The sequence below is a fragment of the Nyctereutes procyonoides genome, unplaced genomic scaffold (assembly GCF_905146905.1).
Source record: "Nyctereutes procyonoides isolate TBG_1078 unplaced genomic scaffold, NYPRO_anot_genome, whole genome shotgun sequence".
In the NCBI taxonomy this organism is placed as follows: Eukaryota; Metazoa; Chordata; class Mammalia; order Carnivora; family Canidae; genus Nyctereutes; species Nyctereutes procyonoides.
Window position 1 is genome coordinate 13161829 of NW_026575137.1, and position 16384 is coordinate 13178212.

Genomic DNA, 16384 nt, shown 5'->3' on the forward strand with positions numbered 1-16384 from the left:
CGCATGCGCCCTACAGGAGGGTCGCCTCGCGCGTCTCCGCGGAGTCGGCTGTGGCGGAGCCTTGTCGTTCTGACCGGGGAGCCCTGGATTCCTCCCACAGAGTCTCCGGAGGTAGGTCGTGAGAGGCTGGTGTTCCCCAGGGTCCGCGGGAGTTTGGGGGGAGTGTGCGTGAGGCTCCCCGCTAAGCGCGCGCGCACCGGCCCGGCCCTCCTCCGGGTCGGCCCTGAGCTCAGACCCGGCTGACGTCTTCTCTCCTGGCGGCCTGCGCCTGGGCCTGGGCCGCGCTGGCCGGCCCCGCGTCCCGCCTTGTCCCGCCGGGCAGGTGCTGTCCTGGGAACGGGCTTCCCCCGGTCCTGCCAGCCACTCCGAAGGAAGAGTAGGGTCATTGAGGGGACCCCGCTGAGATCTGGGCGTGCTTCGCCCGCCGCCCCTCCCGGGTTGCGTTCTCGAGCGCTCCTAGCGCCTTACGGGGCCTCTACGCGTTCGTTCGCAGTAGATCTGAGCCGAGCCCTAGTGACTGGGATCTGATTTCAAAATAAGATAGGCTGGTCTCTTGGCAGATAGTCATGCCATGTCCGAAGGTGTGGTACCTGGCCAGGTATTTCTTATTCTGTTAATAAATGCGTTATAAACACGTATGCGTGCGAGTTTACATTCCACAAATATATATTGAACCCTTCTTGGTGCAAGGCACCCTGCTAGGTGCTAGAGGTACAACAGACAGACAGGTAAGATCCCTGTCCTGCCCTGCTTCTGAAACGTAATGTAAGAAAATCCTCTTGATTGCTCATACTATTAAGGTTTGGTTTTTCTACTTCCTGCCCAAGAGCCTTCAGAGCTTTTTTCATTGGTTCAGGGCTTCAAGCATGGAATAAAACGGAACTTCCAGTCTGTTTTCCCTGGCCTACTCAGTTTTATCCTCCCCTACTCTCTCATCCCACTCAAGTTGTCCAGAGTCCTCACTCCTGAATTCACACAGAAGATTCCTGAACTCCTTCCCTATTCAAATACCAACTAACTGAAATCCTATTTTCTCATTGACTTTACCTCTGGTTCCACATCCCTCCCCCCTTTTTTTTTCATGAGGCAGAGACATAGGCAGAGGGAGAAGCAGGCTCCCCACGGGGAGCCCAATGTGGACTTCATTAGGATTTACCTTATATTGTCTATTGCTGTTAGAACTGTTTGAGGACCACTGCTAGTTTGACCTGCTAATTTTTTTGTCTGATATCAAAACCTACTGCAATCCCCGAGTCCCAGCCTGTTCCTGGCCTATTTTAGTGCTGAATAGACCAGGGTTCCCAGGTCTACTCCCAAGAGAGAGCTGTCTTGCTGGATAAGTTTTAATTCAGATAATAGTAGGGGAACTAAATGGTTTTATAAAATCATTCTGAGTGATTCTTAATGCCGACTGATCTGAACCGTGTCATTCACCAGCTGACTGATTCTGCAGAACTTCATTTACTTCCTACATATTTTTTAATTTGAAAAATGGTGGGATGCCTGGGTGGCTCAGTGGTTGAGGGTCTGCCTTAGGCTCAGGGCGTGATCCTGGAGTCTGGGATCGAGTCCCACATCAGGCTTCCTGCATGGAGCCTGCTTCTCCCTCTGCCTATGTCTCTGCCTCTCTGTGTCTCTCATAAATAAATAAATCTTTTTTAAAATTTTGAAAAATGGTTTTGGGTGTACATGTGGTTGTCTTTCATTTAGGAGAAAGCCGAATGGAATGAGAAAGTAAAATGACATAATCTCTGTTATTTCAGTCTGGCCTCATCTAGCTGTCTCAGTTTTATCCTCTCACTTTTCTCACTCCGTGAATAATTACCGTAAATCAAGCCCACAGTTTTTGTAAAGCACCATGTCACTACGTTGTATACATTACTTTATTCTCAGAGCAACCTGTGATTTTTCCCTACAATTATATAACTAAAAAGTGTTAAGGAAGGTATTTGATCCAGATCTTTCTAACTCCAAAGGAAGGAGTCTTAAATTCTACATAACATTGGTTACTCTTAATTTTGAATGGAGGCTTCCATTGGGAAAGAGGTAAGTGAATGGGTAGTAGTTAATTCAGTGGCATTCAGTGGGGGTGGTATGAATCTTGATGTGACAGTCTGTAAGTTTGTGCAGGTGTTTTGGGTTGGCATAATGATTAGGGTAATGATGCTGGCATTTACCAGGCAGGGACCAGGGATGTTAGACATCCTGGAGTGTGCAAGAAAGTCCCACAGTAGCCCAATATCTGTTTTACATAAAAGCACAAAATATTGGTTACATGGTTTTAATATACACTGAGTTTTCCAGGAATGCAGTAAATCAAAACAAGATTATACTCCCCCCCCCCCCCTTTTTGCTACTTTACCAAGGGGTATTCGCTAGTTTGGAAAATTGTGTCACCAGTGGCATTGCTACTTTCTCTTTGAGGCACAGGTCAACACACCTGTATTACTTTGCCTTTGTACCTATTGCATTTGTGGTATGCTTTGAGAAGTGCTATGAGAACGGCTTGGCTCTGCTACTCTGAGCTTCCTTCTTTGCACAGGACTCTTCAGATTTCCCTAGTCAGTAAAAAAAAGAGTTAATGACTATTGCATGGAGGCTTCTAGGCCTCTTCCCCAGCTTTACAAATTGTGCCAATGCGTGTATTGGTGCCTGTGTTGTGGTGATTATACCCCTGAGCTCAGAATATCTCTTTATTACATATTGTCACTCAGTAGTGGTGAAATACTTAAATACAGAAAGTACATATTATTTTATTAAAATTAGTTCTTAGTCCTCCCTTTACATTATAGTTAGGGTGTGTGTGTATATATATATATATATATATATATATATATATATATGTAAAAGGCATATGTCCAGTAGGTTATGTTATTAATGAATTTCATTTCAAAAAAGAAAACAGGTGTTTCAAAACATTCCGGAAAAAAAAGAGGAGGGGAGCCTGGGTGGCTCAGTTGGTTGTGTCTGACTCTTGATTTCGGCTCAAGTTATGATCGTGGTAATGAGATTGAGTCCCAAGTCCGATTCCATAGTCTGGGGAGTAGGCTTAAGACTCTCTCTACCCCTCTCTCTGCCTGTTCCCTATTGCTCTTTTTCTCTCTCTTTTATAAAAAAATAAATCATTAAAAAAGAAAAGGGGAGATGTTGAGTTTGAAAGTTGAGAACTACTGAGTAAATCTGTCAAGTTCCCTCGGGGGTTTTGTCCTTTATCCTTATTCCTTATTTCAAATTGAAATTTTTTGCTGTTATAAATTAAAGGTACAGCGGGCCTCATTTTGGTGGCATCAGTAATTTATGTTCAGTTTTTGTAGAGAATAGTGTAGAGAATATATCAGAATAGTGTGTACTATATTTCATTGATTCACGTGGCTCTTGTTTCACCTAAGAATTTTTTTTCTATGGCAGAGAGATCTTATACCTCATTTTTCATTCTTTCAATAGACTATTCAGTGTCATCATTGGGATATGATTGAATTATCTGGCAGTGTAATCTAGAATATACTAATGGTCTCTTCCATCAATAGAATTGTTTTTTTTCCTATTGAATTGGGTTTTTGGTGCTAATACCATTCATGGCTCCCCTAGAAATACCCCTGGTGATAAGTCTCTGTAGGTCAGTATTGTGATAACATTTTGATATCATCAATCCACCTATAATAAATGAAGATTGGTTATATTAAAGAATCAAATTTTGAGTTACGGGAATATTTATTTACTAAGTGTATTTTTATTTTGCATGGAAGTTCTCTTTGCTTGTACTAAATTTATTCTTCCTTTTCAGAAATGTCTAATGCAAAAGAAAGAAAACATGCTAAGAAAATGAGAAACCAGCCCACTAATGTTACTTTATCTTCTGGCTTTGTGGCCGATAGGGGCATAGAGTACCATAATGGAGGTGGGAGACCTTTCCAAGCTCAAAAACAAGGTAAGATACACACGGTATTCTTTCTATTCTATTTGGAGCAAAATGCTTTAGTCAGCTCTTTTTTTTTTTTTTTTAAGATTGTTTATTTATTTATTTGAAAGAGAGAGAAAAAGCACGAAAGGGGGGAGGGGCAGAGGGAGAGGGAGAGGCAGAAGCAGGCTCCCCACTGAGCAGGGAGCCCTATATGGGGCTCAGTCCCAGGACCCTAGGATCATGACCTGACCTGAAGGTAGATGCTTAACTGACTAAGCCACCCAGACTCCCCATTGTTAGTTATTATTTAAATAGTAAATGATCTGCATTAAAAACAGATGCAGTTGACCTTCATTATTCACAAATTTTGTATTTGCAAATTCACCTAATTGCTAAATTTATTTGTTACCCCCAAATTAATACTCATGGTACTTTGGTGGTCATTCATGGGCTTGCAAAGAGAGGGAAAAAATTGGAGTCACTGCACATGGACATTCTTAACTGAGGTTCCCAGCTGCCTTCTTGCTTCAGCTTGCTGCTACTTTTTTTTTTTTTTTTTAAGATTTTATTTATTTATTCATGAGAGACACAGAGAGGGAGAAGCAGGCTCCACACGTGGGACTCAATCCCAGGTCTCCAGGATCATACCCTGGACTGAAGGCAGCGCTAAAGCACTGAGCAACCCGGCTGCCCTTGCTTCAGCTTTCTTACAGAGTGACCAGAGGGTGGAGACTCTAGTGGGGCACGTGCAGCAGAGCCCAGGAAGCTCCCTCTCCAGCTGGGGATTGAGTTCCAGTTGTGGGCAGCCGCAGGCAGATCACTTAACACTTCTGAATCCATTTTTTTCCTTTGTAAAAAAAAGGAAACAATGTACCAAGATGAGTTGTTTTTATGATTTGAGATTGCAGTCAGTGTGATAGGGGTGTGTGTGTGTGTGTGTGTGTGTGTGTGTGTGTGTATTTTCTCTAGGAACAGTGGTTCAGTATTTGCTAACTCAGGGTTTTTTGTGACTTTACAGAGCATAACTACTGGGAATAAGAATTGGCTGTACGTAGAGCAGATATATTATATTTCTATCATAACATAGTTATTAAATTACATTCTTTATTTCCTAAAAGAAATACAGTGTGTTTATTGTATCTGCCTTTTTTAAAAAAAAAAAAAAAAGATTTTTTTTTTTTATCTATTCATGAGAGACACAGAGAGAGAGGCAGGGACATAGGCATAGGGAGAAGCAGGCTCCTTGCTGGGAGGAGTTCCCAGGACTCCGGGATCACGACCTGAGCCAAAGGCAGATGCTCAACCACTGTGCCACCCAGGTGTCCCGGGAGTTTAGATTTAAAATCTAGGGGATCCCTGGGTGGCTCAGCGGTTTTGCGCCTGCCTTTGGCCCAGGGCGCGATCCTGGAGTCCCAGGATCAGGTCCCGCGTCGGGCTCCCGGGATGGAGCCTGCTTTTCTCTCTGCCTCTCTCTCTCTATGTCTATCATAAATAAAAATAAATCTTTAAAAAAAAAAAGATTTAAAATCTATTTTGTACTATTTGGACAAAAGAGCCCTTATATCAGTTATGTTCAGGGTTAGTTTGTCATGCTGACAAGATTAGCCAGTGTGCTGCCTGCTAACTGTGTCACGTGGGGCACAGTAATTCACCTTCCTACCCGAAATGATTCCCTCCTATTTAAAGGGAAGGTAGTAATAGCCACCTTACGGGTGATTGTAGAATTAAAAACATGTTAGTGTTGCCCCTCAGCAAACGGTGTTTTCCACTATAATCCATATCTCTGTTAGGCCTGACATAATTCTTTTCGTTTTCTTTTTGAAAATAAACTAGACCCTTTTCCTGGAACTTCACGACAGCGGCAAACCAAAATGACCTACCATTCCCCAGTTGATCCTGATGTGAATGAACAGACTTCCTCCAAAATAATGTTTAAAAAAAAGGGAGGATGGAAAGCAGGTCCCGAGGGCACGTCTCAGGAGATTCCCAAGTATATCACTGGTAGGTGTTTGGGAAGAAGTGAAGCTTGATCATATGATGAGGTGTCTGTTTAATGCAGCCAGATTTCCAGCACTCTCTGTCTTGATCATGCCTTCCTGTCTCTCTCCTCTCTTTCCGTGTTGAGCTCTTCTCCCCTCCAGCCTGGACTTCGACTTCCTGGGGCCTGACTTCCTGGGGCTTTTCCCTCTTGAGTTTCTCTTTTTTTTTTTTCCTCTTCTTCATCTTCTTGTAAGTTCTTCTCTGTGAACTGTTCCTTTTTGTCCTAAAATCTTCTTAGCCCTTCCCCCACCCCCTTTTTGAAATATGAAATGCTACCTACACTCCTTTGTACACATTCTCCAAAGGTGAAACCAAATTTAACACACTCTGAGGGTAACTAAGATCTTTAAATACCTGTCTCCAGGCCCCTTCAGATCTTGTCTCCTGTCACCCCTGCTATCCCCATTACCTTCTATTCTTTAGGTGTGACTTCTAGTTTCTGTGTCTGTTTATACTTTCAAAAAATTTTCATCTTTCAATAAGGAAAACAAGTAATAGTTATGGCTACATATTTGGGAAAAGCAGAAAATAGTAAAAAAAAGCTTGAAGTCACAACCATTGTTAAAATCTCACCTTTGTTTTCTTCTTCTTTTTTTTTTTTTTTTTTAATTTTTATTTATTTATGATAGTCACAGAGAGAGAGAGGCAGAGACACAGGCAGAGGGAGAAGCAGGCTCCATGCACCGGGAGCCCGATGTGGGATTCGATCCCGGGTCTCCAGGATCGTGCCCTGGGCCAAAGGCAGGCGCCAAACCGCTGTGCCACCCAGGGATCCCTCACCTTTGTTTTCTTGTGTAATTGTTGCACTTACAAGTGGCTGTGATTATATTGCATGTAGACCTCTTTTTTTCTGATTAGAAAAGTAATACTGAATCTTTATAGAAAAGGGAAGTAGAAACAGAATAATTTCATAATCTTATAATACAGCAATAACTACCCCTTGGTATTAATCTCATTTGTGGTTTGGGTGGTGAGTGGGTTGTAAGATTATGTACTTCAAATCTGTCTTCCTTCTAAGGTCTGCCAGAAGTATGGATTCAAGACTTGTCTTTAATGATGGTGCTGTTTTTGTTGACAGCTTCTACTTTTGCTCAGGCCCGAGCTGCTGAAATCAGTGCTATGTTGAAAGCAGTGACCCAGAAGTCTTCTAATTCGCTGGTTTTCCAGACACTGCCCCGGCACATGAGACGGAGAGCCATGAGCCACAATGTCAAGCGCCTTCCCAGGCGGTTGCAGGAGATTGCCCAGAAAGAGGTATGAGCGTAAATATTTAAGTTAGTTTCTAAAAGAAATTAAGAAGTGTTAACCTGATAGAATTAAAATGTAAACCAAAAGCATTGTGATCATTTTGCATATTTTTTGGTTTACTTATGATTCCTCCCACCTCCCCTCTTGCTATGTAATTAGCAGACAGTTGGATATTACATATAGTCATACAGTGTTTGGAAGCCCCCCCCCCTTTTTTTCCTACTTTCTTCTTTTTTTTTTTTTTTTTTTTTAATTAGTTTCAGGTTAGAAGCTCTTTCTTTTAATGGCATTAAATAGTTGAATTCCCCTGCCAGATTTAAAATAAAATCCTGACCTTACTACATGAGTGATTTTAGCTCTGTATTTTGGGGCTGTGGCCAGCTTGAAGTTGGAAGGTTAAGAAAAAAAAAAAAATCAGTGTGCCTTTTGACTTTTTCAATGTTGAAAACTTGAAACTTGGATTTAATTTTTGTTCAAGTCTAATTGTTTTTGGCTTCACCAAAACTCTTGGCTTAGGCATTCTCAGATTGTGTAAGCTACCCATGTCTCTTGCTAGTTGATTCAAAAGTTATTCATGGAGTGCTTTCTGTGTACTATGCTGGTAGTGGGGTTAAGAATTCATCAACACAAAGTCTTTATCTTTAGGAGCCCACAGACTAAAGAAGAGTTTTGGGGTTTTTCTTCCCCCCTCCCTGCACAAAAGTTTCACTCAGCTATGGAGGAGATTAAGAGTGAAAACTGAACAGGAATTTTGTGCTTTCTAGATTTAATGTTAGGTTTGTTTCCCAGTGATCAGGCTTGGCATTTGCCTGTCAGGACCTAACTGACGTGAAATGTATAGGTTTTCCTCGTTTTGTATTTTTCATCCTATTTTGGGTTTAGCTCTAGTCTCAGAGGTTAAAAAAACCAATAAAACCAATAACAGAAAAGCTAGCCTCTGACTTATTCTCCTGCTCTCTTATATGGATAGCCACAGTAAGCTTATGTTACTGTGTGGAGCCTTTTGTAAATATTCTCATCCTCATAGTCCACGAAGCTTGTCCAGTTAGTAAGTGATAGAACTGTGCTTTCTCTCTAAGTCTGGCCATCTCTGAAATCTTCACTCTGTTGTCTCTTCTCCTGGTCTTTCATTGGAGAGATAACCAAGTTAAAAAATGAAGCGTATCTATGGAGCCCACTTAATCTAAAGTTAGTTGTTTGAGTTACTCACATGTAACTTTGTTTTGAGATAGTTGCAAACTAGGATCTGTCTCTTTCCTTGAAACCACAGGCGGAGAAAGCAGTACATCAGAAAAAAGAACATTCAAAGAATAAATGCCATAAAGCTCGAAGGTGTCACAAAAATCGGGTGCTAGAATTTAACCGTAGACAAAAGAAGAACATATGGCTAGAAACTCACATCTGGCATGCCAAACGGTTTCACATGGTCAAGAAGTGGGGCTACTGTCTTGGGGAGAGGCCCACGGTGAAGAGCCACAGAGCCTGCTACCGAGCCATGACAAACCGTTGCCTCCTTCAGGTATTGCTTTTCCAATTGGTTTTCTCTTTCTTTTTGTTTAGCCAAAATGGAAGTGATGTCTGGGCTTGGCTCCAAGGGGTAAGAAAATGGGGCAGTCGGGGAGGCAGAGAAAGTCAGGTAAGAGGGAAGAATTAAAATAAATTCGCTGTGGTAAAGATGAAGAGAGTAAGATAGAGGATAACATGAAGGTGAGATTAGTTTGGGAGAAACAAGTAGGAACCAGGCCCTGCATGGTCTTGGTGGTCATGTTTGAGATTTCTTCAGCATTGATTCATTTAGAAATCGTTCATCAACAACAGATATTTGTGTGCCTTATAGCTGTGTTCAAAATGTTGTTCTAAGTGTTTACAATTCAGTGGGATGCTAGGAAGTTTGCATTAAATTCTTTGAAAGGACAGTTTGTTTTAGAGCCTGGTAATAGTGTTTATCTTGTCCCTCTCCCCTTTCCCGATTGCTAAATCAATTGCATTCTCTCTTTCAGTACATATTTAGAAATTTGATCTTTGTAGAGGGTCTTTCAATGTCAGGATGGCCTTGGCCAAATTTTTTTGTTTTTGTCTTTTAACTTTTTTATCTGGGTATAGTTGACACGATATTTATTAGTCACAGGGGTACAACATAGTGATTCAACTTCTCTATATGTTATGCTGTGCTCACCACAGTCTAGCTCCCATCTGTCCCTGTACAACACTATTACAATATCATTGACTATATTCCCTATGCTGTACCTTTTATCCTCATGACGTGTTCATTGCATAACTGGAAGCCTTGGCCAAGTTTTGAAAGCCACTGGTATTAGTATTCTTTGATACCTCTTGAGAGCAATATAGCAGAATAATCAATGTAATAACCTTTAAAAAATTGTGGTAAAATATACATAACATCAAATTTTACCACTTTAATTATTTTCTATTTTAAGATTTTTATTTTTAAGTAATCTCTACACCCAACGTGAAGCTTGAGTATACAACTCTGAGATTAAGAGTTACATGCTTAACCAACTGAGCCAGCCAGGTACCCCCCTTAATTATTTTTAAGTATACAGTTCTGTGACATTAACTCTAGTCACATTGTTGTATAACTATTTTCACCATCCATCTCCAGTTCTTTTTCATTTTCCCATTAAACCATAACTCCCCATTGCCCACTGTCCTGATCCCAGCAACTACCATTCTACTTTTTATCTTTAAGAATTTACCATTCTAGATGCCTCATAAACGTAGAATCACTCAATATTTGTCCTTTTGGGCTGGTTATTTCACTTACATAATGTCTTCACAGTTCAGCCATGTTGTATCCTGTGTTAAAATCCCCCTCATTTTTGAGGCTGAATAGTACTCCATTGTATGTGATACCCCATCTTGCTTATCTGTTTATCCAACAACGAACATTTGGGTTGCTTCCACCTTCTGGCTGGTGTGAATAATGTTCCTGCATGAGTATGCAAATATCTCTTCAAGTCTCTTTTCAGTTCTTTGGGATATACTTAGAAGTGAAATTGCTATTTCACATGGTAATGCTATGTTTAATTGTTTGAGGAACTGACATACTGTTTACATAGAGACTGTACTCTTTTTCATTCCAACCTGCAGTGTGCAGTGGTTAAGTTTCTCCGTGGCATCACCAAACACTTGTCATTTTCAGTTTGTTTGATTATAGCCTTCCTAATGGGTGGGAAGTAAATACCAGAACTATTTGAGAGCTTTTGAAGACTCAGCAGTAGAAATAATTGAATATAGTAAAATCTCTTATTTACATTGTAGAAACTGGGATTCAGAGAGATAAAGTGACTTGTCCAGGGTTGTGCAGTCTGGGGTGGCTAGGTAGCCTTTGGGGCAGCTAATTCCTCAGGCCTGTGCTTTTTCCACTATCCACCGCTGTCTCTCAAATTTTAAGACAGACATGTAAGTTACATCTTACTTTGGGCAAGATTTTTGCTGACGTTATCAGATATTTTTATTACACTTGATCAGCCCTAAGTAATAAAAATAATAACTAATAGACAAACATTTTTGAGTACTTAATTGTATGTCAGGGCCCACTTAAATGGTTTCCATATGTTTATTCATTTAGTCCTTAAAACAAGACTGTGAGGTAAGTAGTTAACATTTTGTCCTCTTTACAGATGAAGAAACCAAGGATCAGATAAATTAGGTAATTTACCCACCGCTGTACAACCAGTAAGTGGTGAAGTTGATTGAGATTTGAGCCCAGGTCTGACATCAGGATGTCTGGGCTATTAATCATTATTCAGGGCTGTCACCAGTTGTACAAATTTGGGGGAGGTTCATCTGACCACTGGCAGCTGAGGGTGGATTGCTGTTGCTGGGAAGATTTCTGTGTATGAGTGGTAGCACTGATTAACTTGAGTTTGTCGGAATCTTAACTATGATTTGCCTTTTAGTTCCAGTTGCTGAGTGTCCTGAAATTGCTTAAAAGTGCTATGGCAGAGGGGCTGGTTTGGGGGTCAGTGAGCTCGACTCAAATGCTGGCTTCTCCACTTGCTGGTTATATGGCTTTGTTTAGTAGTAGTCCCTGCCTCAGTGTCCTCATCTGTCTAATAAGGCAACAGAGAGTACCTGGCTCGTGGGGTATTGGGCAGAGTAGGGGACAGCCCAGCCCCTGGCGCTCAGCTTCCCTTCTGTGACTGTTACTTTAACATATTGATTTTACTAGCTTGGTTGATCTCTCCTTGTCTTATTTACAGTGGTAAGGTCTTATTCTCATTACTTTCATTTTTCCTTGTGCATTGTTTAGTCAGAGTTGAATATCCTAATTAAGACCAAGGATTGGAGGAATATGGACTAAATGAATTGCAACAATATATTTCTACCAGTGTTAAGTAATCTTGGAGTCCTGAATTAGCTAACCAAAGTGAACAACCTTAGCATAGCTGTACAGAATTTATTGCTGTCTTGCTATTCTATTCTGATTTCTTACCTTAGATTTGGAGGAGGAATAATCCTTTACTTAGAGGCAGCAGTCTTTATACTGTATTTAGAACTTGTCTATAAAATTTTCTTTCTCAAAAAAAAAATTTTTTTTCTTTCTCTCTCTTTTTTTTTAAGTTTTATTTGTCGTCCCTCCACCCTGCTTGGGGCTCAAACTCACCACCTGAGATCAAGAATTGCATGCTCCTCCAGCATGCTCTGACTGAGCCAGCCAGGTGCACCAACAGATTTTCTTTCTGAAAAGAACCCAGTAACTTAGCGTTTTAAAGGGAAATTCTTTTTGATTTTGCTTTAGATTGGTTTAAGAATATTTGCTAATTTCCTAGATTTTGACTTATAAACAGCTTTAACAACTTGGTGTGTCTTTGACCTTAAACGTTTTTCTGATGTGGCTTTTGGCTTCTCACAGCTTTCCCCTGTGTCACTTTCTGTTTTTGTTTGTTTGTTTGTTTGTTTGTTTTAATTTTTATTTATTTATGTTAGTCACACAGAGAGAGAGAGAGAGAGAGAGAGAGAGAGAGGCAGAGACATAGGCAGAGGGAGAAGCAGGCTCCATGCACCGGGAGCCCGACGTGGGATTCGATCCCGGGTCTCCAGGATCGTGCCCTGGGCCAAAGGCAGGCGCCAAACCGCTGCGCCACCCAGGGATCCCCCTCACTTTCTGTTTTTAATTATGTCTCTCTCTTTATACAGGATTTATCCTACTATTGTTGTTTGGAGTTGAAGGGCAAAGAGGAAGAAATACTGAAGGCACTTTCTCCAATGTGTAGCACAGATGCAGGTAAACCTGTTTCAAAGTTGAGTGCTGTTTTAGTCTTCACATATTTATTCATATCATGAGCATTCATATCATCATCATTTTGGAATTTAAACATTTATAAAAATGCACGAGACAGTTCTTGTTCCCAGGAGTGTGTTAACATTAGGGAAGGTTGGGTGGTTTCAAGTGATTTCTAACATTGTCAAGTATAAAGTGAGAGAGCCATTATTCTGGGAGAGTGAGTTCAGTCGATCAGAAACTCAAACTTCATTAAATCATTCATTCACTATTTATTGAGAATTTATTGTGTGCCGGGCTTTCATTTTTGCATTGATCAAAACTAGCACCTCATCCCTCATGGAGGTAGACAACAAGTAACAATATGGTGATCTGGAGATAATACTGCCATCTCAGTGCTGGGGATCATGGAATTTTGTTTTTATTTATGTCAGGACTGACTTTTGCAGCAGTTCACTGCTTGTCTGGAAAGCACCAAGGTAGTGTCCTGCTCTGTCGGGCAAACAAATACCCTCAAGAGATGCTGGGGCCTGTCACATTTATTTGGAAGTCTGAGAGGACCCCTGTTCACACTTCTGAGAGCAGGCAATTGTGGATCTGGTTTCATCCAGCTCTTAAACAGGTATAATCCCTTTTTTTTTTTTTTAAATTTTATTTATTTACTCATGAGAAACACAGAGAGAGAGGCAGAGACACAGGCAGAGGGAGAAGCAGGCTCCATGCAGGGAGCCCGATGTAGGGCTCGATCCTGGGACCCCAGAATCACACTCTGGGCTGAAGGCATGCACCAAACCACTGAGCCACCCAGGCATCCCTTCTTCCTTTTTAAGGTAGATTGGATTCTCTGATATCTATTCTCTTTTGTGTTATATTAATTTTAACTTCCGTATTTGTTACGGTGTAAAGTCTTGTAACAGAAAGATGTAAAATGCAGTACTCACGCAAGGCCTAGTAGGAACATTAGACCAAATGCAGCATTTCAAACCACTGCATAATACGATGGGTTTTCATCTCTGCCTTTACTTAATGGCTTACTAAAAACTGAAAGGTCAAAACTTGCTTCATTTTATATTCACATAACATTCTTCCCTTTATTCAAATACCAAGCTATCAGCCCAACTTTTATAGTATTTAAATTTCCAAAGCACTGATTTCAATGGTAATTAAGAGTTACTCTGCAGTAACAGAGTCGGAGAAGAATTAATCTCAAGGATTATACCTGTGTAGGGCACCCCAGGTGGCTCAGCGGTTTAGTGCTGCCTTCAGCCAGGGCCTGATCCTGGAGACCCAAGGTGTAAATTTTTTAAGGGAGAAAAAAAAAAACATGAACTGAACCACCTGAAGTGTTTCAGTATTTCCTTAGGATATTTTAGAAGAACTAAAAGCAGCGTGCCAGTGTGTGGAACCCATCAAATCAACCATCTGCACCCCTGACCCCCTGCTGACAACATCCCAAGAAAAAAGCCAAACTGAACTGCCTGATGAGAAAATTGGCAAGAAAAGAAAATGGAAAGATGATGGAGAAAATGCTAAACCAGTTAAAGTTATCGGTGATGGAACTAGAGATCCACATCAACCATATTCTTGGGTCTCTCCAGCCACAGGCATTATAATCAGGTACAGGCTGAATTTGCTCTGAACCTACTGAACAGTTTTAGTGAAGACTTACTCTGTTTTCACCAGTGGCTAGACACTGTGTATGATGGAAGTTTCCATCTTAAGACCTTTTCTCTCTTTCAGTGATTTGACGATGGAGATGAACAGGCTTCGGTTAATTGGTCCACTTTCCCACTCCATCCTAACTGAGGCTCTAAAAGCTGCTTCTGTCCAGACCGTAAGAGTAAATTTGACTGTAGTGTTTTATTCCACTCCTGTCCTTAGCAAATTTGTGAACCCTAACATACTTTGGTAGCATTTTGGGCCATGGCCTATAAATGTTTATTTCTCTACCTATGCTTATTACCAAATACATGGTCATCTTTCACTTCTAGAAGAACAAAGCTAAGCAAATCTAATGAGTAAACAGACTTATCCTTATTTAAATGCAGAGTATGCTTATAGTTTGTGAGTTTTGTGAGTTTGTGGGTAACAGCCCCTAAAATTACTGAAAGTGTGTGCCATTGTTTGTTTGTACTTGCATGATACATATTTTCATATTTTCTGGGGCTAGGTTTTTTTTTTTTAAGAAATTTTTATTTAAATTCAATTAACATACAGTACATTATTAGTTTCAGAGGTAGAATTCAGTGATTCATCAGTTATATATAACACCCTGTGTTCATTACCTCACATGACTTCCTTAATGCCCATTACCCAGTTACCCCTTACCCTCATTCGCCTCCTTCCAGCAACTCTTAGTTTATTTCCTCTAGTTAAGAGTCTCTTATGGTTTGTCTCCTGCTCTGATTTTGTCTTATTTTTCCCTCCCTTCCCCTCTGATACTCTGTTTTGTTTCTTAAATTCCACATATGAGTGAAATCATAAGATAATTGGCTTTCTCTGATTGGCTTATTTCCCTTAGCATAATACCCTCTAGTTCCACCTACAATGTTGCAAATGGTAAAATTTCATTATTTTTGGTGGCTAATATTCCATTATGTATATGTACCACATCTTCTTTATCCATTCATCTGTCTGTGGACATCTGGGCTCTTGCCATAGTTTGGCTATTGTGGATATTGCTGCTGTAAACATTGGGGTGCAGGTGCCCCTTTGAATCAATATGTTTGTATCCTTTGGATAAATACCTAGTGGTGCAATTGCTGGGTCCTGGAGTAGCTCTATTTTTAGCTTTTTGAGGAACCTCCACATTGTTTTCCAAAGTGGCTATACCAGCTTGCATTCCCACCAACAGTGTAAGAGGGTTCTCTGGAGCTGGTCTTAAGGGTCTGTGATCCCTAAAAGGTTAAGAGCAATACATCTAGTGTGGCACTGTCCAACTTCCTGCAAGGATCATATTTTTCTCTGGTGCCTGGTATGGTAGCCGTTAGCCACAGTAGCTCTTGAGCACTTGAAATGTGGCTGGTGTGACTGAGGAACTGAGTTTGTACCTTCATTTTTTTTTTTAAAGATTTATTTTTATTTATTTATGATATAGAGAGAGAGAGAGAGAGAGGCAGAGACACAGGCAGAGGGAGAAGCAGGCTCCATGCCGGGAGCCCAACACGGGACTTGATCCGCTGAGCCACCCAGGGATCCCCTGTGCCTTCATTTAATTTTAATTAACTAGAAATTAAATAGAAATTGGTCTCTGTAGCTGTAGTGTGCAAGTTGACCACACAGGTCTAGAGAGGAGAGATGAGATTAGGAATCAGACACTCTGGGTTCAGATTTAGTTTGTTTCCCTGTGTTAGTACAATTAACCCTTCCATGCCGGTGCCTCTCACAGATTTGATATGGTCAAATAAGATGGTAGGTCAGAACAGATTTTGAGCTTTTAGAGGAAAGGTATTTTAAAAATCAAAGGCTACTTCTGTTCCTCTCTCTGTTGCTTCTGTACTGGCCTCAGCCACTCTCTCTTGCCTGTCTGCATACTGAAGCAGCTTCCTCACTTCTGCTGTTCCTCCTTTTCACTCCATCCTCCATGCAGGAAACGCAATGATTTTTTAACAATTGATTTACATCAAGTCACTTCCCAATTAAAAGCTTTTGAATAGCTTCTTACTGCATTTGTGGTGAAACCCATAGTCCTTACCGTGACTGCATACTGTTGCGCCTTCCTGCCTTTCTGGCTCCCTGTCCCTGCAGCTCAGCCGTGCTGGTCTTCTCAGGTCCTAGAATATGTCAGGTCTCAGCTCCCTTAAAACCTTTACGCTTAAAAAACAAAACAAAACAAAAAAACAACCTTTACACTTGCTTTTTTTCCACCTGGCTGAAAATTCTGCCCCCAGCCCCTCTTTGCTTAATGAAACCTTCCTTATTCTTCAGATTTCAGCCTCTATACCTCT

General features: G+C 40.9%; 1 protein-coding gene across 3 annotated transcripts in view; it reads left to right on the forward strand.

Moving 5' to 3' along the window:
* The first annotated feature begins 26 nt into the window (after nucleotides 1–26).
* POP1 (POP1 homolog, ribonuclease P/MRP subunit) overlaps nucleotides 27–16384 on the forward strand; it is a 36953-nt gene continuing 20595 nt past the window's right edge. The window contains exons 1-9 of one of the 3 annotated variants that reach the window (XM_055303420.1): nucleotides 27–111; nucleotides 3785–3928; nucleotides 5735–5902; nucleotides 7020–7195; nucleotides 8460–8708; nucleotides 12353–12440; nucleotides 12872–13059; nucleotides 13801–14054; nucleotides 14178–14277. In XM_055303420.1, the coding sequence (XP_055159395.1) occupies nucleotides 3787–3928; nucleotides 5735–5902; nucleotides 7020–7195; nucleotides 8460–8708; nucleotides 12353–12440; nucleotides 12872–13059; nucleotides 13801–14054; nucleotides 14178–14277 (1365 nt within the window). In that variant the 5' untranslated portion in view covers nucleotides 27–111; nucleotides 3785–3786. The remainder of the gene's footprint in view (nucleotides 112–3784; nucleotides 3929–5734; nucleotides 5903–7019; nucleotides 7196–8459; nucleotides 8709–12352; nucleotides 12441–12871; nucleotides 13060–13800; nucleotides 14055–14177; nucleotides 14278–16384) is intronic. The other 2 variants (XM_055303421.1, XM_055303422.1) reach the window with 2 other exon arrangements.